Source organism: Platalea leucorodia, assembly GCF_965183815.1.
Source record: "Platalea leucorodia genome assembly, chromosome: 3".
Lineage (NCBI taxonomy): Eukaryota > Metazoa > Chordata > Aves > Pelecaniformes > Threskiornithidae > Platalea > Platalea leucorodia.
Window position 1 is genome coordinate 10,253,787 of NC_138825.1, and position 25,144 is coordinate 10,278,930.

Here is a 25,144-nt window from a genome sequence, read left to right on the forward strand (position 1 = left end):
AGAAAGCTAACCAGCAAAGGGAAGGGGGGAGGAAAAATAGAAGCTCGCCTAGAAAGCTTAGTATTTTTTTTTCTCTTTCAGATGTGTAATCAATCATTCGAGTAGGAGGCAGCAAAATTGTAAAGATTCGATAGATTAAAATGCAAATGAAAGGTAGAAAAAGAAACATTAACATGGCAATCAAAGATTTAATAATCGTAAATCACGGTGGGGTTTTTTTGTTGCAGCTGCAGTTTGTGTGTTTTTTATGTTTTAATCATGTTCGTTCTATAAATAAATAATTTCTGAAACGAGACTAATTTTTCACTATTTTAACCGTGGGCTATGGCACTAAATATTTTTTTTTTTTTAAGTATGGAACTCCAGATTGCAAACTATCAGACCAGAAAAGGGGGGAAAAAATAGCTAAGTTGGGTTAGTTCACAGCTGAAATTTCAAGTGCAATGTCTTCGCCCCACTGCTTCGCGCTGCCGCCCGCTTTACTTTCCAATTGAAATCCTTATAAAGTTTATTTGGAAACGTGAATGTTTATGTAGAAGCAGACAACCGGCGTTTCCTTACAAGGCTAACGGTAGCGCCAGCCCTCATTCCTGCAGGAAATATGGAAAGATTAAAATACATATATATATATATATATATAGGGGGAAGAACACTATCACTTAGGCTGGAAGTGTATTACTTCCAAACTAAAGCGTTGCTAAATTTCCAAGGGGAAGGTTGAGGAGGGGGAAACCCGGGGGAAAGCTGATCAAGGCGGGGAAGGAGCTGGAGAGGATTTGCTCGCTCCCCCCGCTTTAGCGCTGCGCGGTACAGGGAGGCGCCGGGGCTGCCTGGGGTGGCCGTGGCAAACTCGGCAGCTTTCTGCCCTGGCTGACACAGGCTCGGCTTTGGGTCCCCCAAGTCCCGGGTTTGGGGGTGCACTAGCTCATCCTCTGCGCAAGTGGAGGGGGAAATAATTCTTTTAACGTTTGGGGGCTGCACATGGAGTTCATTTTGTGCGGCGAGGAGCGGGGGAAGGAGTTAATCTTTACTTCGTTGATAATCTTCATAGAGCAGGGGGAGAGAGAAGGGAGAGGGGAAAAAAAACCCGCCGGCTGCTCAGGTTTGGGGGTTTTTAGCAGCGCTGCCCTCTCTATAGAGCGCTCGGCGCCGCTTCGCCGCGGTGGAAAGAAACCGGTAAAAGGCAACTAAAGGCGGGAAAGGAGCCGCGTTCCTGCGCCCTCCTCCTCCTCCCCGCCGAGGGGGCCCGGCCCCGTCCTGCCCCCGCTCCCCCGCCTCCCCCGGCCGCGCTCCGCGCCGCCGGGCCTTTCCCCGGGCCGGCCGCCCCTCCGCGCCGCGGGGCCCCGCGCATCCCCCGCGCATCCCCCGCGGCCGGGCTCGGCGGGGCAGCGGGGACGCTGCCGGGGAAGGGGCCCCCGCGGAGGGGCCGCGGAGCCCCAGCGCAGCCCCCCCGCCGCCCTCCAGGCAGGTACCCGGCCAAACGCTCCGGGATGGGGGGGGGGGGCGGAATGCACCGGGTGTTTTTTCCCACCCAAATCGTATTAAACCCACTCGAAATTTTCCCTCGGAGGGGCCTTTTTTTTTTTTTTTCCTCCGCCCCCCCTCCCCAAATCGGGGTGTCCCAGAAGGACGGCCCCGCCCGGGAGATGCCCTGGCCCCGCACGCCGGCTGCCGGGGCCGCGCTCCGGGCGGTGCCCGGGACTTGTTGTCTGCCAGGCGGGGCCGGGGGGGCCCGGGGGGCCCGGGGGGGCCGCCGCCTCCCGCAGCCCCTGACCCCGGCATGCACGGCGCGGCTCCATTGATCATCCCGGCCCGCCACCCCCTCCCTTTATGAGATAATGCAATTACAAACATCAATAAGGAGCTGCGAGGGGAATCATTATGCGGTGACAGTGATAAATGACGGTGCAGAAATAGCATGCTTTTTTTTTTTTTTTTTCTAACAATCCAGGGGCTTTGGGGGCTGAGCACAGTCACCAAGGTAACAGATGACATCCAAAATGGCACCAAAGGAAAAAAAATGAACAGTCTTTCTTTCGCCTTTCACTCTTTTCCCCCTGCTCTTCCAAAAGAGTTAGTTGGGGCTTTAGAAGCAGCTGCCACACAGGCATGCAGTTATTTCCACACGCATTAAAGGGACGGGGAAGGTTTGCTGGCTGTCACACACAAAGCAGCAGCCCGGCCCGGAGTTGAGCAGCCACCTCCAGGCGGCACCTCGGCGGCAGCGCCCCGCCCCACGCGTGACCGCCTCCGCGCCGCGCCGCGCACCGCCCGCCCCTGCCCGCGGCCGCGGGCGGCCGCCTCCTCCCGGCGCTCCGAAAACGTTGCTTTGCTTCTATAGATATAGATATATATTTTATTATCCCCCCGGGCGGCATAGCAAGGTCAGGGGAGGGGATAAACAGTCTTCCACGCGGGTTCGGGACGCGCGGAGCGAGGCCCCGGCAGCGGGGAGTTTCCGCGCAACAGCGCCGGGGGTGGCAATATTCACCGCCTGGCCGAAAAGTGCCGTTTCTCAGCCCAAAAGTACCTGTGGCTGCGGGAGGCCCGTGGGCCGGTGGGGCTGGCACCCCTCCACGCGAGCCCCTCTGCCCGGCGTGGGGCTCAGTCCTCCCCGCTGGGCTGGGCTGGGATTTGCTCCCCCCCCCCCCAAAAAAAAAAAAAACGCGTGGGGTGCCGGTGTCCACCCCAGGCGCGGGGCAGGCCCCGCGCAGCGATGCGCGCAAATAGCGCGCTGACGGGTCTGTAAAGCGTTGGGGAGCAACGCGGGGAGTAAAGCGTTGCGCCCGCCTTGCGCGGCACTGCGCGCACCCGGCTCCGCGGGACGCTGCGCCCGGGGCGGGGGGCGGCGCACAAAAAGAACGGGGGAAGCGGAAAACTGGGGGTCCTCAAAAAAAAAGCGGGGCGGGGAGAATAAAGCCTCGCCGGGGGCTGCACAAACTTTGGGCCGGCGGCGCGCAACGCCCGCGGCGCTGCGCGGGCGACCGCGGAGCCCCCCCCGCGGCACTCTCCCGAGCCCCCAAGAGATGGCAGTCGAAGCCGGCTTTCCTCCTCCTCCTCCTCTTCCTCCTCCTCCTGCTCCTGCTCCTCCGCGGCGGGCAGCGGCAGGACAGCGGGGCGGCGAGCCGCCCCCCCGCCCGCTCCCCAGCTCCGCCGCCCGCGCAGCGCCGCGCAGCCCAGCGCGCAGCCCGCGGGGCCGGGGCGAGGCGCTGGGGCGCAGCCGGGCGGCCCCCCCCGACCCCCCCGGCGGCCTCCCCCGGTGCGGTGAAAGGAGGGTAGCTAGGAAACAGCGAGCGGCCCGAAAAGGCGGAATTTCCAACGTGTAAAATGTTCTTAACGGAGCCATTGAGAGAGTGCAATAAGGCGTGAGGGGGAACTAATCTCCCCATTTAAATGTTTGTGGCAATTTTATCTAAATGAATTTTAATGCTAAACGAGGGATAATTCCCTATTTGTAACCCGTTTACTTCTCTTTCCTGTGCCTCTGAAGCTGTCTAACATCATGCGATGAACAATAACAATAAAAATACTGTCAAGGCATATTCTTCATTTTGAATGTGTTATAATTACAGCTGATTAAATGTCTTGGGATATAATAGTGGGTTTAATTTGAAATTTGCCCCCCCCCTCCAAAAAAAAAGGTCCGATGGAGGAAGGTCTGTGCCCCGCTTCTCTGCGGCTGCGAGGAGGAAGGGACGCGTGTGCCCTCGCATGCAAGAGGGCGGTTTGTTTTTGTCTTTCAAGAAACATAAAAAAACCCCACAACAAAACAAAACAAAACAAAACACACCAAAAAAAAAAAAAAGGCAAAAAGCGAGCCCCGTTCATTCACGTTTTGGCAGAAAAGTGTCATTATTCCGGGCTCACAAAGCGGGAGCCGGGATGTGCAGCCGCTTTGGCGGCACGGCGGCCCTTTAAAAAACAAGGGGGAAAAGGGAAAAAAAAAAGAAAACTCAGAGTTACAGAAAAAAAAAAAAAAAAGAGGAGGGGGAGGAGATCCAGGCTGTGGGGGGAGAGGACCCCACTTTGGTGGCTTGCTTAATTTAGAAAGGTCTACGGTGCCTGCCCCCAGCCTTGCCTGCCCCCTGCCTTAGCCCTGCCTGCACTCCTGCCCAGCCCTGCCCAGCCCCGGCCGGAGCCGGGGGGACCCACGGGGGACCCACAGGGGACCCACGGGGGACCCGCGGGGGGACGCGGAGCCCGGGCCGGGGCGCGGGCAGCGGCGGCCGGTGGGCGCCGCCGGGCAGCTCCCCCCCGGAGACGGGCCCGCCGGGGGGTGCCGGCCGGCTGGGGAGGGTGGTGGTGGGGGGGGCATTGCATGCTTTTGCCTTAATTAAAATATTTGTGTATTTTTCCTACCCCCGGGAAACGATTTTTTAATCTAGCTGCGACTTTATTTAAAGAAAATGAGAAGGTACGGCAGCCTACCCGGGCGATTTGGTGCTATTTAACTCACTGGCCGCGGTGCAGAAAGTACAGCTGTGCGAGGAAATTGGTTAATGAGGAGAGGACGGCCTGCACCAGCCTCCGTCGCAGAGGTCCAGCAGCCCCTCGCACCAGCACGTCATTTACTTACAAACATCCATTGCAAATATGCAATGTTTTCCAAGTTTTGTTTTCCTCCTTCCTTAATATGTTCAATTCCAGAAAGAAACGTAATGTGTCAGTGGCTCAAATAATTTAAACTGCGTATTAGAACTGTAATTTGGCGGGGGGGAGGTAACGCTATTTACAAATTTCTGTCCGATAATGCCCTACAATATTACATTTATTAGCAGGCAACAGTTCCCGTCCTGACAATTTACAGTGCAAGCGCCGAGAAAGTTTCTTTATGCAGCATAGCATTACTTCTACATTCTTTAAATACGAAGCCGATATTTAAAAAGCAAATGATAGGTGTATCTCTGGAGCTAGCTGAATTTTGTAGCTGCTCAGCTCCCAGTTTGAGATAGAATGGCTACAAATACTGAAGGGGGGCAGGAAACAAATTTTGCAAGCAGTGGAGTCACCATGACAAAAAATAATTTGTTTTTATTTTAGATTCAGATTTCATTACTGCACTCAAACTACTACAACTGGGCTTTGAGTTATTATACAATCCAAACTGTTTCAATCAGAAACTCTAAGACTCAGTGTGCAATGATTATTATTAATAATAATTAGCTCCTTGGTTTCTTGATAGAAAAAGGCTATCAACAAGCATTTGTTTAACCACAACAAAAGTATAATTAGCTTATCCCACTTAGTAAATCTGTATGCATGCCAACTCATACCAAACTGCTACTTTTACAAAAAATTGCAATAATACAGATCATTTTTCCAGTCCTTTTTGCACAAAATTTATTTACAATGTATACATAAATGCTCCATGATGGGACTATGGGAAAAAAAAAAATGCACACATGACCGATGTCTTGCCCAGAAAGAAAGTCAACATATTAAAAATAAATCTTCAGTCCATGTTTCGAGCTGCATAAAACAGGAAGTGATGTACAAGGTGGTGGTTGCTGCATGGGGACAAGGATGCTCTGATGTGACAATTAGGCTTCAAATACACTGCCTTTCCGTTTCCATGCTTCCTCCTACCAGTCTCCTTAAGACACTGCCTGCAACAGCTGATTAATCATTGTTGATGACTGCAGTTTTTCCCATCCTTCCCGATTTACATCTGTTCAGGCCAATTCAAATATGGTGAGTAAATGAATTAGACATGCAAATTCACGCCCCAGGCTAGAAAGAGAGAGAGAGGGAGAAAGGGAGAGAAAGGGAGAGAAAGGGAAGAAAGACAGACCAAGGGAGAGGAGGAGAGAGGAGAGAGAGAGTGTGCATGGCTGAAATCCTAGGATAGAAGAAAGATTCTTCTGCCTGACATAGTTATTTTAATGCTCTAAAAATCCTGCAAATAAGCCCTTTCTGTCATTTGCAGGAAAAGTGTAAGGCTTCTTTTTTTTAATGTAAGGAGGCTTCTGGAGGAAGTGAAGAGCTATGGAAACAACACACATAGTGTGGAAAAATTTCACATTTTTTTTAAAAAATCTATAAGAAACAACGTAATATGGATAACAGTATAATAGCATTTTACAATATTTCACTCTTTGTTCTCTTAATGTCTTATATAGGTATTTAGCATGTCCCCAGAAGTTGATTTCGGTTGGTGTTTTCCTGCTTTTCAGGGTCCCTGTGAAGAATCGGAACGTCCCTTGGTCCAAAGTTGACGCCAAGAACTCCATAGTCATTGCAGAAAGACAATGTTTGAAATCTACCGTCGCTGCAGACAACGCGTATTTCCCTTAAGCTACTGAGCATGAATGTCCATCACTTGTCCGCTCACTGCCGGCTCGCCGGTATGAAGCATTGTGGGGCTTGATGCTGACATGGGCATTCCAGGGTGGGGTGGTCCTCCATGCATCATCATCGCTGGGTGGTGAGGGTGTCCAGGAATGTAGGTATGCATGGGGGGGCCATGACGCAGCTGAGCGGGATGGGGGGGCATCTGGGGTGGGGTATAGCTTGGCTGTCCCATATTCATACCCATTGGACTACCCCGAGACACATAATCCCCTGGCATACTTTGCAGCCCTGCGGAGAGAAAGAGGCGGCAGTGAGTGGTGGGGACCGGCTACCGACAGCGGGCCGTCAAGCTCCTCCGCTCGGGCCCGGGAAGGCTGGGCTCGAGCCAAAGGTGGGACGTGGAGTCACGGGCGCGCACGTGCAGTTGCCTTTGTGCGATCGGAGCCTACGTATGGACTCACAACGATGCCAACGGGAATGATTCCCAGAGGTCAAAAAAAACCCCAGGAACATCCTCCCCCTTCCAAATGTAAAGTTTCGGGAGATAAAACCGCTTTCTGCTTTTACGGTTAGGAACGCATGCGGTGGAGATGCTTCCAGTCTGGAAGCGTGCCGGAGGCAGAGCCAGCCCAGTGCCAACTAACGTCACACGGGGTGGTGGCACCAAGCCGGGGAAGCCCTGCGAGGGCTCTCAGGTGGGCTCCATCCCCCGTGGCCTTGCTCCAGCTACCTGCCTTCGTTTCCCTGCTTGTAAAAGCGTGCTGGGAATAAAAGGCAGGGAATCTGTAGTAGTTAATGAGGGGCTCGGGAGGAGAGATGGGTTAAATCGGCGTCGAGGTTTATCAACAATTATTTATCTAGCTCTCAGGCCCGATCACTTGGAATCTGTCCCAAGTATCTGTGCCATTCAAACAGACCCTTCAGAGCAAGCACATACATCGCTGAACAAAGGCCTCATATGAAGCCGAAATTGATAGGATTACTAAGGACGATTGTTAAATGAAACCTGTATTTTTAAACACATAAGAAAAATATATATAATCAATAACAACTATCAATTAATTCTTTCCCCCCGCTCACTTCTGTCCGAAAAAATCAGACGCACAACTCAGTCAACCTTTCAGTGGGTTTGGGAGAACAATAAGAAAAAAATTGGACCTAAAACAATAAAACCTCCTGCTTTCCGTGGGCCTCTGCCTTCTGCTTGGATTGCTGTAGCTGATGGGAACTGACAGGTGTATTGTTTCGGAGAGCTATAAGCTCCATAATCATCAAGGGTGAAAGGCATACGCTATTGCTAAGTAGGTTCAATTGGCTTTAGTTCTAAGTAAGAGCGCGCTGTGAATGCGCCGAACACCTTGGAATCAGGTCTCAAGGCTCTAGCAATGAATAGCTGCTTAATCTAGCCTAAAGGAACAGTTTTGAACTAATGAAAATTGCTTATAAAATATACTGTACTCACAGCTCTTTAATCAAAAAAGATGATAATATTTTTTGTAATAACCTATTAATTTAATTGGTCACGAAGCATAAAATACATCATTTAAATTTAATTGACCCAGAAACTAAGAAACAATATTTAAATTAACTAAGCTAGAAATTTCCATGATGAGGTAATAAGGCTGTTGCATTCCCAAGCTGAGAGGAATGTTTTCACAGCTAATTGTTAAAACTCAGTTTTGACTCGCGCCCAGAGAAGACCACTACGAAATACACTTGGCCTCGGTAACTTCAAGCCCTATGTTAATATAGGCTGGGGGCACAACAAAGATGCCGAAAAAACTGCTTTTAACTCCAGAAAGAAAGCGAAAGGAACAGAATCGGGCACCATTTAAACATGGTACCGGTGCCTCGGTGTTCAAAACTGCTTTACTCTTTTTTTTTTTTTTTTTTAAAAAAAAAAAAACAAACCGAAAATTTGTATAACGTATTTTCCCCTATAAAAAGACAAGAGAGGAGAAAAAAAAAAAAAACTGGGACAGTTTTTCTAGGCTTTCTTCACGAGGCCTGCCACTGAAGATTGCATTAATGATCTCTATTTTTGTATACTGAATAAGTCAAATCCATTTGTCACACTGCAAGTGATGGCATACTTAATTTGGATATAGTCAATTAGCCTGGGCTAAGCTCCATAGCCTGCTGCGCACACCTCTATTTTGTATTCTCTCTTTTTCCTTTGCCACACGTAATCCCATTATGACGGACAGACAAAGAGAAATAAACTTGGGGGGAAAAAAAAAATCAAAGTTTCGTCCATCGCCTTCCGAAACGCAACTAAGTGAAGCTGCCGTTTATTTTTTTTTTTTTTTCCTACCTACGAGAAGTCTCTGTTTGGCTTTTTTGGTGTCTTGCAGGTTAGCGGGAGAAATGTAACTCATGCATCAACTGCGGTTAGACAGATTTATGACACTTTGGGGACATGCTCTTTCCTCTCCCTGCGCTGCTGCAGACCGCTTACATTTTGCAAATCAGTCTGTTGCCAAGACGACGGGCTCCCCCACCTCCCCGGCTGCTTCTTGTTTTGTCATGTGCTCGGGGATGGATAATAGCATCAATGTATGGCGGCGTCGATGTACGGCGGCGTCAATGTACGGCGCGCGCGCACACGGGGGGTTTGGGAGCTTGGAAAGCTTGAGCTGAACCGGAGGGAAAGAAACCCGAAGGAGCCCAGGCGTAGGATGGATGGATGGAAAGGAAGAAACAAGCATGAGGCTATGGGCAGGGAGAACATAGGGAAATGCAAGGAGACAAATATCCCTCGGACAAAGTGAGAACAAAGACCCCGTTTGTACTTACTTCCCCCTGGCTTTGCCATTGGTTACCTAGGTGAAGGTTACATGTAGTGCCACTGCCCCTCCATGCCCATATTCATGCCCATTCCACTCATAGGTCCTAGAGGGAGATAAAAATCCAAGAAGATGCCAGAGAATGAGCAAAGTCAACGGATAGTGCCAAAAGCCCCTTTCCAAAACACAGCACGGCAGAGGGTTCAGGACCACTCGAGTGAGAAGATGCCTGGTTTCCCTCGGTGGTGGTGAAGGCAGGCAGAAGACAGGCGAGGCAAGGCAGGCAGCTGGGACGACGGCGGAGGGTGGAGGTGGGGTTACCTGCAGTGGGACGACCGAGATCACCCATCGGTGGGCAATGCTTCCCTGGGGACTTACCTGGCGCTCGGATGCCCATGTGCTGCTGGCCGTCCATCACGAAACCTCCCATCGGCTGCCCGTCGGGGTTATAGGGTGTTCCTTGACTTACTGGAAAAGCGCAGAACATTGCTTTTTAGCAACAGCCAAAAGGGTCACCTCGTCTCATGGCGTCAAGACACAACCCCCCCACCCACAGGCTACGTGAGACGGCTATCGATGCCGGCTCTAAAAAGAGGGAAAAACATCTACTCCATGTTCGAATTTAGCGGCCGGGCTAACAAGCTTGCTTAGTTTTGGCTTAATTTCCCACTGCAAGTTTGGAAATGAAGTCAGCGATCCGAAATCTCGAGACACGAGGAGCCCCGGCTCCAGCTGCTGCCGCTGCTGACGTCAATGCAAAGACCTGTATAGGAGCCGGATTTTATGGCTGGAATAGTCACACTGAAATCGCAGTGTGTTAAATTACGCCTCTGTGCCTTTCTAAGAGCAAGACCTGAACACATCTGTGCCAGATATTTACCTCTAATAACAAAATAATCGAATGTACTCAAAGAGGAAGCGTAGCCCAAAGGCATCTTGGACAACGATGGATTTGGATAGTTTGGCAGCAAGACTCGGAAAACAAACCCAACTGGGAGTAACAGGCTATTCCTCGATGGTAAATACCCACACAGAGCTGTGAGCCAAGACCCCAGACAGAACCGTCACAAGAAAACTTCAGATTTTAAAAGAAAAAAAAAAAAAATCCCCCCCCCCCAAACCCCAAACACACAGTGATCCCAAAAGACAGCTACTAAAAAGAAGAGACAAGGGACAAAAGGACCCTATACAAGTACCGCTACCTGAACTCGAGGTTTTAACTGTACATTAAAAGCTGGCTTCAGAAGTAAGCTGCCTTGGGTTATTAAAGCACATAAAGCTCTACCTCATTGAATGTCTTTGAACTTTACTGAGTCCCACAAGCGATTCTGACCCCTTTGCCCTTTTGACAGGTAATAAAGTTTACAGCAATTCCACACCAAGCCATGCACCAGGGAGTGGTCACAGGAGCAGAAGGAGCTGGGAAGGAAAACTCAAAACAATGACTAAAAAAATAAAAATAACTCTAATTCTGAACATGTACGGAAAGTCCGGTCACGGAACGGATCATTTTAGTTTCTTTTTTTGAATTTTCAATGTCTTTTTTCCCCCTAAATATTTTAATCATGTTAAAATGATTACGGTTGTAATGAAACAAAGCTGGTTGTATTTTAATTGTCCATCACTCCCAGCATTCATTTCTCATTTATTTACCAGGTAATGGACCTCCCGGTGAATGGCTTGAGGATGGTTTTCGCCTGCGTGACTTGAATACAGTTACTATTGGGGACTTGCCTGCTCGATTGGACTGGTCTATCATGGGCTGAACTATTCTTCTTCTAGCATTAATAAACCTGCAAGAAAAAAGAGGAAAGCAAATGGTTATGGAAGGGACGCCTTCCACCCATCCCCAAGCCCTCTCACCCCGCCGCGGTCCTCTCCGCCGGGCTGCGTGCGGATGCAAATACTGCAAAAGCTCTAACCCCGACGACCTTTGAGAGTACGAGCTTGGGGTTTCCGAGCTGATTTATGTTTGCCTGCTTTTTACCACAGTCGGACACTTCCATTTCATCTTTTCATGGGGGAATTAGCAGAGTTTTCAGGAAACAATACCAGCAACGCTCTTCTCAATTCAGAACAGGGCACAAAAAAAAGCGGGTGAAGCCAGCGAGATGCTCGTGAGGGCATCTGCTACCTCCCCCTCATTAGTGCTATTTCTGCCTTATGTCCTCTGACTTCTTTTTCCAATTTTTTTTTATCAAAACCTGCCCCTACCTCTTGCAAACCTAATTCCCTTTTAATGCCCACTATTAAGATAATGAACTGTGATGGCAGAACCCCATCAAATGAGGGAACGTCTGGAGTTTTATCACCGCTAAGTCACACTGCTGGGGACTTCAGAGCCGTGCATTCCTCCTAGCCATTTCTTGGTGGGTTTTTTCCCCCCCTCTCTCTTTATGCAAAGTCTGAGGGGTCAAGGCGAGGTCATAGCTTTACAGTAATTGAATTTATAATCCTGTTTTCTCCAGCTAGGCCTGACCATTTACAGCAAACATCTTGTTAAACTGTAATTACTGGACTACTGAAAATTCCCCCTGAACAATGAAAAGCAGATCTTTGGAAATAAAAAAAAAAGGTACAGTCATTTTTAAAAATAGCCCTCTGCAACCGTACTCCTTGTGTTTTTGTAGCTCTTCGCCTCAGTTAGTCTTGCAATGCTTATTTGGGAAAGGGATATTCAAAACAATTTGGAGCAAAACAGAAGGAGGAGAGGGATCGCCAGGGCCCCGGTCTCCTCTGCGGGCAGTCCTCGTGGCACTGAAATCAGGAGGCTCGAAACCATGGCTGGGAACCTGTCTGAAGAGCGTCAGAAGGACTCCTCTTGTGGTTTCGCTCATCAGAAAACTTAGTTAAAAACCATTTGAAAAACATCTCCATCGAGATTTAATCATGGCAAAGCCTCATAACCAGACTTTACATTCTTTACAAGGGAGAAAAAGGATAATAAAAACGTTTATGCCACAATATTTACTATTAAAGGAAGAAGCGTGAGTGTGGGTAAAACCACACTACACTCGCAAAACGCAATGGGAAAGTCCACGAAGGGCTACTTGGTGCTTGTTTTTGTTGCCTTTGCTTGGGGTGGCTTAGCAGGAGCTCTCCTACCGCAGAGATAAAGCCACCAGGACCTTCCCGCGGGAAGCCACTCTGCCCACCCATTCCCCTACACCGGCGGGAAGAAGAATCACAACCCACTGCCCCATGCTGTTTGTTTTGCCCTCATCAAAGACCAGCACAGCGATTTCAGTCTCCTCCTATCTCCCATTCCTGACTGACTCCCATCACCCAAACTCCCGCAAAAATTAATCAAGATGTTGAGTCCTAATCAAACCTGTCTCGACAAAATGGGCTCAAAGGCACCAATTCTGGGTGCCGATCTGGAAACCTTACACCTGAACTAGGTCATGTTTTGTCAGCAACAGTATTGGATCAATTTTTCTACACATTTCCAATAAAAAAAACCCCTCAACTCCAGCAAATGGTGTTGCAAATCAGTTTATCATTATCTTGTACAAACCATGAAAATTAGAATCATGTGAGCAGAAGGTTAGACTAATTCTCCTTTCTCATTATAAGCACAGGTGTAGCACAAACACCATGTGAAATAAGCAATTAAAAAAATCTGCTTTTTTTCCCCCATTAGCTGCCTTAGCTCCATGACCAATTAGAAAATTGTTTAATATCTGTAATCTGCATTTGCAGAAAGCAATTTTCATAGTAACTCTCCTAAGTAAAACAACAACACAACCCCCCAGTGCCCCAGCCATTTCTTTCTGCAAGCCTGGCAGGCTCTTGCTGTGTTTACTCCATGCTTCTCCTGCCTGACTGCCAGGACCTGTTCCTGCAGCAGCAGGGGAGGATTTTTGGTAGCCGTGAGATTGGCTGGTCACCGAAACCTTCACTTGCCAAAAGCTTTTACCCCAAAGAAACCCTGAGCAACATGAAGCACGCACACCCCGACTTCACAACCTTCTCTTCCTTCTCCTTCAAACTACAAGCGCTTTTAATAAGAAGGGGGGCTCAATAATAAACTATATAGCTAGAATAATAAACTATATAGCTAGAATATACCAATAATTATCCACAAAACATGCCTGCAGTAAAACATATTCTCACCTGTTTGCCCCACGCTATCGCTTGGGATATCTGCTTTAAGAACATTTTACACACAGGTACTTAACAGTTATCTTCTTCCTACGCATTCATGTAAGTATTTTCTATAAGTAGCAATTCTGCCAAACAGCCCAGTGTTTGGATGTCTTCGGGGGGAATTCAGACGCAAGAACATTTTCCTTCTGGGCAAAGTAATAAAATGACATTCTCGCTCCTCCCACTAGAAGTCAAACAGAGGTCAGCTCCCCATCCTTGTATCTGTTTAAATAAACTGGTCCAGCTGTTTGTTTCCAGGATGCCCTTTAACCTTCTGTCCCATCCTCCCTGCCTTTGTAACAGAACGCTTTACTTTGCATTATAGTAGACTCCAAACCACTATGCATTAAAAAAAAAAAGAAAGTATTCACTTTCAAGTTTCTTCCTGCATCCGAAACCTGGAATTCCTAAGAACCCATCAGATTAAAACTGTTAATGTGGCTTGCCTTGAGAGAGCACAATGCAGCGCTGTTACGTTTATAACTCACATTTCAGAACTCTTTGCAAGCAAAATTGCAAATTAGCTGTAGCTGCAGAAATATACAGGCATGGGGATACTTCATACTCTCTGTTTTTTCCTTTGATAGAAGGGCCAAGATCTTTTGATCACTCTCTGAATTTCCAAAGTGCCAGGCTGATGCAACACCAGCAAAAATGGTGGAACAGAAAAGCTAACAGGAAAAATCCCACTGCCCCTTTTCCCCTATGTTCACATTCACCTATCTTAAGAGAAAGAAACCCTAAATTACTCTAATTTTTAAAAGTTCAGAGGAATCAGGACCTAAAGAAGATATTTGCGTATTAAGTGCTAGTCAAATGGAGTATTGTCAAAATACGACTCAGCATAAAACTTAAGTTAATCATTAAGACAGCCACATAACCTTACTTGTGTGAGTAAAGACCTACACAGGCTCAAAGGCTTGCATAAAGTATTTTTCCCCATACCAGTGCTCTATGCATCAGCACCTTTGCTCCGATGTGGAAGGGGGTTTTTTGGTTTGTTTTTTCTTCCCCAAAGAACAGAATCAAGCACAAACAACACGAGATCCCTCAGTGTACAAGTTGTACCCATCCCCCTGCCCAAGGAGAGCAGAGAACTCTGAAAAACAATGCTTTGGGTTGCTTTTTTTCTTTTTTTTTCTTTTTTTTTCATTTTTTTTCCTGTTTTTTTTTTTTTAAGGGGAAAGATCTGGCATGAAGGAAACGTTTGGACAGTTGGGCAAACACAGAAGTTTAAAGTATTTATTATTTTTTTCGAGTTAACTTTTCCTTGCCCTTTTGGATACATGAGATTGCGCTTTCCGCCGTGTCCCAAAAAGCAAGAAAAACGCAGCTATTCTACCTGCATAACCCTAAAGAGGAGGAGGAAACCCTCTTTTCTCCAATTTGCATTTTACTAGGATGTTTTCTCTTAGGCTTCTCGCCCGGGGTCTGTCTCCAGAGGTCACTGGCAGTCTCCCCGGTTGGTGCATCGCTGGTCCCACGGGTGAGATCCAGCCCCGGCCCTGGGGATGCAGCAATCCGCCTCTGCACTCTGACCTTCAGCTTGGCTGCCCTCGCTGCCACGCACAAGTTTTGTTTCTTCTCAGCGAGAGGCGGCATGGCTGGTGATGACAAAAGACTTATTTTAGTTGGAAATTGGCTACAATAATAGCAGCCAGAGAGCAAGGATTTTCAGAGGGTCACCAAACCCTCCAAAAGGCACAGTTCGCTAAGGCTCAGGTTACAGCCCGAGTGACATTTTCTGCACAGATCTGTTCTTTCTCCCTTCCCCTTGTATTTTACTTCTGTTGAGTGAATAAAACAAGACCTTCCTCCGCTGTCACGAATTTCCAAAGTCACCTTTGCTCAAGAATCGACAGAGCGATTGTGGGGACTTCCAATTTGCAGTCTTTGAATGAAATTTTCCAGGACCAGCTGTCTGAAAGGAGATGCTGAGACTTAGTGATATATTGAATTTTTCTCTCCCCCTCAGCCCTCCCAAATTAGGAGGGTTTCACACCATTACTGCCTTTTGATACGCGGAGTTGCAGGCTGCTCCCTCTCAATATTGTCCCAAAGTGCCACACACGACGGCAAGCCAGAAGTCTGTGTATCAACAGCGGTGCCAAGAAATTCCCCAAAATCCCTCTGCCTCATTTTCTCCTTGAGCTCCTTCTAGCAAACCAGGCATAAAGACGATGAGAAAGCCCACAGTACCTACAAACCCCAGTGCTAAAATCTCTCTTGCTCCTCCGAAAAAAACAGTATCCCTCTTGACAACAAACAAATCATCATTTTTTTATAAGATGCCAAAGTAACCAGAGCCCTTCCAACCGGCAAATAATTCACTTGTAAAACCAGCCGTACTCTTTTCTACATACTGGGATCCTTCATTTATAGAGCAGTGAAACAACCTTCTCTATTCAGCACTTAATTCCTCAACGCTTAACAGGTTTATCTCTAATAAAAACAATTTAAATGGAAAGTGTGCTATAAACCGGGATTATTACACTTCAGTAACTGCTTTATTCCTTATTTTAACATATTTTCATTTTTTCCTGTGTATTTGTTTTCCAGAGCTTTTTAAGGGAGTCAGTTAAAGAAAAGAAAAAAAAAACCTAGAAATTATTTCACCAAATACTTTCAAATGTTTTAAAAACAGCCTTAAAAATAGCAAGCTCACTCTGTAATTATGAACAGAAAAAATAACTGCAGACTTTCGAATGGTAATCACATCTCCCCATCCCTAAAATGAGAAATAAATGTTAAAAGAGTGCTTACTGCCGTTATTAGAAAGTTCTGATCCTGAAGTCAGTTAGTGAGCTTAATGACCCGTAACTACCAGTCATTAGCAATCCATGCTCTCTGTACTCCCTTTATTTGTAAAGAAAAAAAAAAAATCCAAGACACTCAAGAAACTTTGTTCAATTTAAAGTCAAACCTTATGAAGTCATGTTTGGCAACTTTTCTTGCTTTCTCCTCCTCCTCCTCCTCCTCCTCCTCCTCCGAACTGAAGACAGTTCAGGACTGCAATACATCATTTACAACACTAAATGGAGGTAGGGAGGGAAGAGAGCACACGGGCTGCTAACCGCCCACTCCAGACACGTAATATTGGAATATACTCCAAACGCAGCAAGTCCATCCATCAGGAGGATCAGGAAGGTCTCCGGAAAGCTCTCCTCTCCCTCCCACCTCCGCTGGCAGCACCAGGGACTGTATACAGGGCTGGGGGTGTCGCAAGACAATATTGAAGAGCGAACAAATAAAATACTATGCAAAAACTAGTGATGAAAAAGCACTAATTAGCTGACAAATTTGATGTAAAGCACTAATGAAAGCCATGTGTGGTTCTGCAATTTAGTTTTAAAAATAGCTTCTGACTTTAAGCATTACTATGTGACCCCACCGATGGATTCACGTTGTGCATTCAGAAAAGTTGCTTTAAAGCAGGAGAGTGCTATTGAATCTCTCGCAAGCCAACCCTGCTAATGTAGCGAGCATATCGAGTGCAAAAATAGAAAGCAGAGAGATGGGATCAGGTATATGCTCCTTGTAAGAGACCCGGCAATGCCCTACATTTCGGTCAGTGCAACATGCACCAGCTCTACCTTTGGCCACCTCCTGTGCTTGCTCTCCTCCCGAGCCTTTAAGCCCTGCTTCCCCTCCTTCTCCGTACCATGCTTTCTTCTCAAGTCACCATGGGACGCATCCTGCCTCCAAATAAACAGACCAGATTTGGTGGAGCACCCTGCCACCAGGCCCGTGGGACACCACGCAGCTGCGGTGACTGCCTCGGGGTGGCAGCAAGCCCAGTGGTGGCTCATGCTCTCAGCACAGAAGGGATGGCTGATGGCTTTCCATTGAGGTAGGACCCACAAGCCCTGCTCTTCCCTTGACCCAAATGCTCCCCTAGCCCCATCTCCGCACAGGGCTCATGACTGGTGGCTGCTTGATGGGTCTTTCTAGAAGCTGAGCAGGAAACACTTTTCCTGTCTTGCAAAATTTTCCCTGTTCCCCAGCAGGATGGAGCTAAAGGCTATTTGTATTTATTTAGCTAGTTCTGAATGAAAAACAAGGGAGGGACTCACTGGAGAGGAGTGAAGAGCCAACGTGCCCAGGGAAGGGCTCCCTGGAGATGCTCCTCTCTGCTCTGCCCATCTCCAGTGCCCTCCCACATCACAGGCGAGCTGCTGTTGGCCTTTCTGGTACGCTCTCCTCCTTCTCCTCCTCCCCTCCCATCCACAAATCCTACTGAGTCCTCCAAAAAGCTCAGCCGACATGGAAAGTTTCCAGTGAAAATCCGGGTCTGGCATCCGGGCGTCTCCCTGCCAATGCCAGGGAGCCGGAGCAGAGGCCATGCTGCAGGTCTCGGCTGCGCTGGGGAGGGCTCGCAGCAACCTCATTCCCTGACACCGCAATTCCCTCGGGGTGCAAAGCAGATGTAAACTCGCCCTCGGCAGCCAGATGATGTAAGGGGAAATCTTTACATGGCAAAGCGCCAGCGGAGCTGACCTCCCGTCTCTTCCCTGCTCCCAAATCCCAGCGCAGCTGTACTCTGCTGATCTCCGTGTGCCACAATTAGCCTTTAAGGAATATGGCAAGGATTCATCTAGTAGAGCAGCACTAAGGCGGCTCTAACTCACGCCCGGGACAGCACCAGACCCCATACAACACTGCAGTTGGGTACACAACACGCTACCAGCCAAAATCTTGCCTCCCACAAAAATGCTCTCCCTGCCCAAGGACTGATGCTGTGTAGCTGCTTTTCCACTGCAGATTTGGAGGGCGAATCATCTCAGCGCCATACAGTGCGCTGTCTTTGCTGGGATAGAGATGTACGTGCTTCAATGTGCAGACCACGCCACAAAGCCCAGGATCTCCCAAACGCTCGTGGCAGAGAGTGCGCAGGCTCTCTGCGAGCTTTGAGAGCAGCCCAGACTGCGATGCACATCTCCCAGCTCGGCATTTTCTCCCAGCTCTGAGTGGGGTCTGAACCTCAACTTTCCATCTGAACCTTCAGGAAAGCATGTCTGGACTCTGTAACTCAGGTCCTGGTCTGGTGCACGCCATCAGTGCAACCCAGAGGCTTGTCTTCAGCAGATCACTTCAAAGCAACAACCCGAGTCCCGCTCGATGGCAGGGATTATGCTGGGAATGGGTGAGAACTGATAGCAAACTACTCGCTACTTCTTTGAAAACACCCCTCTCTCCCAGCAACTTCCTTGTCCTCTGTTGATTCAGCATAACTTTTTATTTAAGGGAATGTAGTGTTTGTGAGAGGTGCCTGCATGATCTCTGAGCTTTCTCCTGCCACAAAAGTGGTCTAAACACAGGGGTTCCTCCTTTGAGGTCCAAGGATTTTTCCATACATCCCATTGGGAGCCTTGTCCAAACAGCTTTTTCCCTGGTCACTCCTACCTATAACGCATACGACATGGGAGCTGGAAGCCGTGCCTGGTCCTCCAGCCCAAGCGAAACCAGAGAGGCTGCTCCCACATCTGGCGCTGGTTTAAGTGCGTTCCTGCTCACTGAAGGATGCGAGAAATGCTCTGTCTGCCCTCCTGGACGGATCTCCTCACCCTCCTTGCTTCCAGAAGGCCACATAAGGAGTATGGAGTAACTCCATACCCTGTCAGCCCACACCAGCTCCTCCAGCCTGCGGCACAAGGAGAAGCGAACCCAGGGTGGCCAAACCAAAAGCCCTGACCAGTGTCTTTGGGGGAAAACACCCCCGCAGCCCCCAAAGAGAAAAGATAATGAACCCCTATATGGGACTACTGATTTGTACGTGAAATAGGCTTTGACATCGCTCTGGTCTATACCCTGAGAGATCAGCTGAGGGTGGAGGAGGGAAGCTGTGATTCCTGTGGTTGTGTTCTCCCCACCACTACTGAGACAACAAACATGAGCACGTTGGTGTATTTTGTGTGATGTGGGCACCTGCAAAACTGGTTTGAAATTTTTTTTTCCTTATTTTTTTTTCCCCAGAAACCACAAAAGATACAATTCTGAGTCACAGCCAACCTGAAAAACAACTCCACACTTCTGAACGAAGTCCCCCCCAAGACATCCTACTTCAAAACATTGTTTTCTAACCACTACTAATAACCTACTTTGTAATCTACTTTATCTAAACATAATTTCCCATTAAGTGAAGTAATTAATTTTGCTTATAATCCTACTCCTGACAGCATTTATTCAGGGCAGGAGAAAAGACATCCTCAGAAAACAATGCAAACAAAACACACATGGGGAGGTCAGAGGAATGTCAAAGATAAAAACAATTTGTGAGACCATGGGACACAGAAAGCTTAGGGATCAGCCCCCAGATGGTATAAACCACCTTTATAAACCAGGTGAGAAGCTGGACATATCTGGGATAAATCTGAATTAAAAAGGATCTATTGCTATTGCGCTTTATCATTAGCCAAAAAAGCCACAAGGACTACAGCGCCTGGGCAGGGGGGAAAAAAATAATAACCCGTGAAACTGTTATGTGACCTAGATTTCGTTGAAGAACTGTGGAAGTAATATTTTTTTCAGCAGCATCTGCTGCCGTTTCTTTTCTTTTTTAAAAGTAAAATAAAAGGCAGAAGCCTCGTTAGCACTAACACTGGTATAGCCAGCCATACATCATTTACACCGAAATCATTTCAGGGCAGGAAGGGCAAAACGCACGCCCTCGAAAGCACGCCCTCACCCTGCGCCTCTGGCTGTGTTTCATTTTTGAGAAGAGAAAATTGGTTTAGCCAAGAAGGAGGCAACATTTGCCCCATTTTTAATATTTCAGGCTGACTTTTTAACCACGCAGTTTGTTTTGTGCAGGTGCAGCCCGGAGCTAGCGCCTGATGTAAGTGCGAGAGAGGGTCTCTGAGAGCACCTTTCTCCACGGCTTTGGTGTTTCAGTTCACAGCGGTTAATCGCTCTACACCAATCTCAGCAACTGTTGACACAAAATAGGTGGAGATCAGGTCTGTGCAAGCACAAAATACCAGAACGGCAAACTATATGTAAACACACTTCAGATAGCTATGACAAGAATAGACCAAAACCTGACTTGCAAAGCAATGACAAATGATTACTCTCCCCTTCTCTCTTTTTTTTTTTAATATATTGAGGGTATATATTTTTAATTTTTTTTTTTATGTATATGTCAAGGGTACTTTTCCTGACAGAAGCATCTCTTGCACTAAAGACGAACCAAGCCCTGAGAACTGTATTTACAGAAGATGGTGCAGAACCCTCTCCTTGCTTGCAACACAGCATTTCCACAGTACAACAGTGTCCTAGACTTTTTTTTTTAAAGCCAAACTCTTGTTTTGAGACAATGCACACCTGAATCTCAGCCTTTTAAAATAAAAAGTGGCAACCAAAGCCTTCTGACCCCTACCCTGACCCTGCAGAGCAAGGCTAAGGCAGGAATGGAGAAAAGAGCAAGTGGTGAATGTTTGCACGGCGCCATTTCATCTTATTTCCCTGACACCTGACAGCACATTCGTTACAGAATATTAATGCACCGACTAAAAGAAGGTTTGTCAGGTACAAAACCACCCCAGAAGAGGATAGAAGGCCCAAGGGAAAACAGGATTTTTTTTGGCTGCGTATTAATTTCTCCAGTGCTGAGCACCCTTCGTTATCAAGACAGGTAAACCCCGTTTGCACCGTACGATGCTCTGCGGTGGGAACTGACCTTTCTCCCTCTCAAAAAAGCATCTGTGTGAATAAAATAACACCAGTTATTTGCTCAATGCTCAGGGCACCACTAATTAGTCTGTTAGTTTGTGCAAAATGATTCCACGTTTGCTCTTGAAATAAATTGTGTTTCCTCTGTGGGTTTTGCCCAGCCTGAATCCGGGGGATGTTAGGTTAGGGGCAACATCCTCCCCTAGTGCTCCTGGATGTCGTGGCCCCTGTTTTGGGGCGGTTTGGGACACACGGAGACCGCCAGGTTCTATCAGTTCTCCAGGGTGAACACCCTTCCTCTGCTCCACCTGAAATCCTGGAGGCCAAGGGGAGCATTTCCCCAAAAAACCTCTTTATCCACCTCCTCCGAGCATCTGCCCCCTTTGGAGAAATACTCGTGTTTCGTGCCAAAACTGTATTGCTACTCCTTAAACCCGTGAGCCAAAACGAAACCCCGCAGGTTAAAACCACTGCACTGTATTTTTAAATGGCTTTACTGAACTAAAAAAACCACCGGACTAAAATCCAGTGATACAACGGTACCTGATGGCTCTGAATTCACAGCTCTTCCCCCTGCAAGCTATTTGCTCAGCTTTTCTAATAATACCTTGGCTGCCTGGCAGCTCTCCAGGGCTGTCTAAGGCAATATGCAAGCTAAACATTTTTTCGTCTGATTTCAATATTTTCTTATGAGTAACTATACAGGATTTTACCTAGTGAGTATTCCTGATTGCTGTAATTTAAGAACAGAGAAATAGACTACAGATGTAATATTATTATTACAATTGGCATTCAAGGTGAAAGGCATAACAATTAGCTAAGACTTAGTGAAAACATAAATGTAAAAATCTGCTTGAAAAGCCCGGCACATGGTACATTTAGAACAGCTAATTTACTGCACATATTCTGAATTGCTCAAACTGTGTAACAATTCACCCAGCAAGATCCTTTTTTTAATGGTTTTCTTGAGGGGTTGTGTTTTGGGGGGGGGGCGGCATGATTTTCACGTCGCAAACACCTACTGTCTTATTTTACTCTGGAATAACAAACAATACGTATTCGTTAAACTTGCAACATACTATCTTTCTTACTTCTATTTTTCCTGCTTTTGCATGTATTCCCATTAACAAAACAGTGTTTAAATAACATCTGTATATGTATTCTTGAATCACATAAAGAAGAAAAGTAAATAGTTTCCAAAATCTGACAGTTAAGTTTGCAGTGCTGAAGTTGAGAGGATAATTCGTGAATGTTTTAACATTTACAAGTAAATAAGTACTTGTATTTACTGTATCTGATTACTGGGAAAAGTATTTATTATGTTCTTACACAGATACAAATTGCATCTTGACCTTTTCTCGTTTAATCTGTTTACTGCAACAAAAGCAGTAATAGATACATCTGAAAACAAGCAGATATTTTACTCGCCTAGGACTAAAAATCCCTGCGTGTGACGTGCTCTGCAAAGTGGCAAACCGAACAGCTTGCCTATTTATTGTAGCCTGCGATTTGGTAGGCAGCGGGGGTGAAAATCCACCCCTGCGTATAGGACCAGCACCTGCTTTTGCTATGCTCCCTCCCTGCCAGCCTCCTCCCCCACTTACACCCTAAAAATAGTGCTTAAGTGGGACTAAAGTGGTGCGCTGCTCATGTGCTGGCCTTTTGCTCAGGGGGAGTATCACCCTCAGCGAAGGAACTGAGTGAGGCTGATGTCTATGCTCAATGCCCAGACCAATGAAGGAGCCTTTCCATCCCCTCCAAGGGGCTGACAAGGGGCTCCACACATGGGAATTGCCAGACAACATTATCACTTGGATTTGGGGGTGTTTGGGGTGTGCTTTAGATGCACCGAACCCCAGACATGCTATGATAAAAAAAATCACAGTGAGACAACAGGGGTCTGGGACTGTTTTCCAAAAGGTGGTGGGGTGGAGAACCATGCAGCCGCTCCTCCTTCCCCTGCACCTCTGCGGAGGGGCGGGCAGGGGCTTTCCGCATCTGTGCCATCTGCATCTGTCCCCATCTGCATCCCCCCATCTGCCCCATCTGCATCCCCCCATTTGCCCCATCTGCATCCCCCCATTTGCCCCATCTGCATCCCCCCATCTGCATCCCCCCATCTGCACCTCTCATCTGCTCCATCAGCATCTTCCCCCACGCCCCCCATTCGCATCTCCCAATCTGCATCCCTCCCACCTGCCGCATCTGCATCCCCCCCATCTGCAGCCCCCTGTCTGCTCCATCCGTAACCCCGCCATCTGTAAGCCGGGCCGGGCACAACCGGTGAGCAGATGGGAAGGACACCCTTTGCAGTGGTGCTTCGCGTTGGTCGCTGAGTGCTGGGGAGCAACCCCCTGTGAGAAGTGCAAAATCCTCCTGTCCCCACCATGCCACCCTGCCTGCCCTTGCCATGGCAAGGAGCTTCATCCCCTGCCCCATGCGACTACAGCGGCAAAGCTCTACCACTGCGGTTACCCACGAGCAAAGAAATGGAGGCAGGAGAAAATTCCCTGCTGGAGGGGTTTTGGTGATGGGGCTAAAAGACTAATAAAGTAAACCAGTAAGGTGGTCTGGTCTTCCTATCGCAAACCCAGCTCAGATTCTGCAAACTCATCTTCAGGCTCGTCTTGGAGCCGTTTTTTAATTCCTTCCTTATAAAGTTTCAGCAAAAATAACTTGAGCTGTCTCCAAGAATGAGATTAGGGAAATTTACATTATTTGATCATTTTTTCCAGTGCGTTTGGTTGGGGTTTTGTTTTTTCTTTTTGCAAGCCTAGGAAATTATACACAAAATTGACATTTAAAGAAGCCAAGGTCATAAAATCAAGAACTCAAAGAGTTAGGAAACCATATTACTAGAGCTGCTTGCACCCTATCTACTTTATACGCAAACAGTTCAGTTACCAGCTCACAGTACAATTTTGATAAGGCCCAATGCCTCAACCACCCCAATGATGGTTTTGTTTGTTATAAGAACAAACCAGGGCACGAGAATGTAGAAAGACTAATTTCTACAGGAAATAAATTTTGTCAAAGTTGAACGAATAAGGCAGCAAATGGCAAGCAAAGCAAAGCAGTCCTGGCTGAAGCAGCTGAACGCTGCACTGAAGAAGGGAATTTTCAGCTCTGTGTCTACATTTGACTGCTTGGGAGCTACTGAGAAAAGCATCAAACCCAAACTTTTCCCCAGCAGTTACTGATTTCTTGCATCTCTCCTCCGTGCCCAGCACTGCAGCTTGGCAACGTAAGATGCCGAGGCATTAAAAATTTGGAGCTTCCACTGAACTTGGTGGTCATTTGACCTTAAATGTGGATAACATGCTGTCATTTTGAGTCATCTCACAGTCCCAAACCAACCCAAAACTGGTGGCTGTGCTGGACCTGGACCTCCCTGAGCCTCACTTCTTCACCTATGAATGGGGACAACACTATTCTCTCTCTTTGTAGGGGAACGGTAAAAATATCATGCAGACCCACGACCTTGTATGCATATATAGGCAAGTGGAGGTCAGGGGAGGACTCGAGTATTACAGCCGTAAGCGCCATAAGAAAGCCCAGCAGAAATTATTAATTCCATCTTCAAGCACGGTTTGAATACAGCTCAACAAACGAAGCACTGAAGAATGAGGGTAAGATAAAATATTGACTAGCTGCTCCATCATTGTCTGGTCTGTGCCCTAGATAGCACAAGGGTATTTTGGAAAAAGCAGAATGGAAACACCTAATAAAAGGCTGGAGCTTTAAGGATTTGAATTTTCAAACTTAATCTTTTTTTTTTTTAAGATCATTTTAATGCAATTGTATGCAACTCTATTTAGAGAGATAGTCACATATAGACATGCACATATAGAGAGGTTATATAGGCACATTATTCTACAGATATACAGACATTTATCTGTGTGTATCTAGACTTCCCTGAAACATAAACAAGCACCTGACACCTAATGCAGCCCTTGATGAGACTTGCTCTCTCTTCTCCATAGAGTACCACCAGTAATTATTTACCATTAGTTCTTAACGGGAAGAGATTCAGCTGGGATGTAGTAAACAAGAAAACTGCACAGATTGTTCAACATAGCCTGGCTGGCTCTCAACTGAGGTAAGAAGTGATTGGATCACACCTCCTGGATATTTCAATCACAGTTTTTATCGCTGGGGAAAAGCACCTTATTAACCTGTACTTGGTCAGGTCCCTTCCATGTCCATGTATGCAACGCTGTCAAGATCACACAAGTGCCCCTCCCTTCTAG

At 47.3% G+C, this 25,144-nt stretch overlaps 1 protein-coding gene across 1 annotated transcript in view; it reads right to left on the reverse strand.

The window, feature by feature from the left end:
- Positions 1-5,011: 5,011 nt before the first annotated feature.
- LOC309588275 (homeobox protein Meis2-like) overlaps positions 5,012-25,144 on the reverse strand; it is a gene marked incomplete at its 5' end in the record, with an annotated part of 28,025 nt that continues 7,892 nt past the window's right edge. The window contains 3 exons of the mRNA XM_082307328.1: positions 5,012-6,579; positions 9,456-9,545; positions 10,812-10,870. Of these exons, the coding sequence (XP_082163454.1) occupies positions 6,296-6,579; positions 9,456-9,545; positions 10,812-10,870 (433 nt within the window). The 3' untranslated portion in view covers positions 5,012-6,295. The remainder of the gene's footprint in view (positions 6,580-9,455; positions 9,546-10,811; positions 10,871-25,144) is intronic.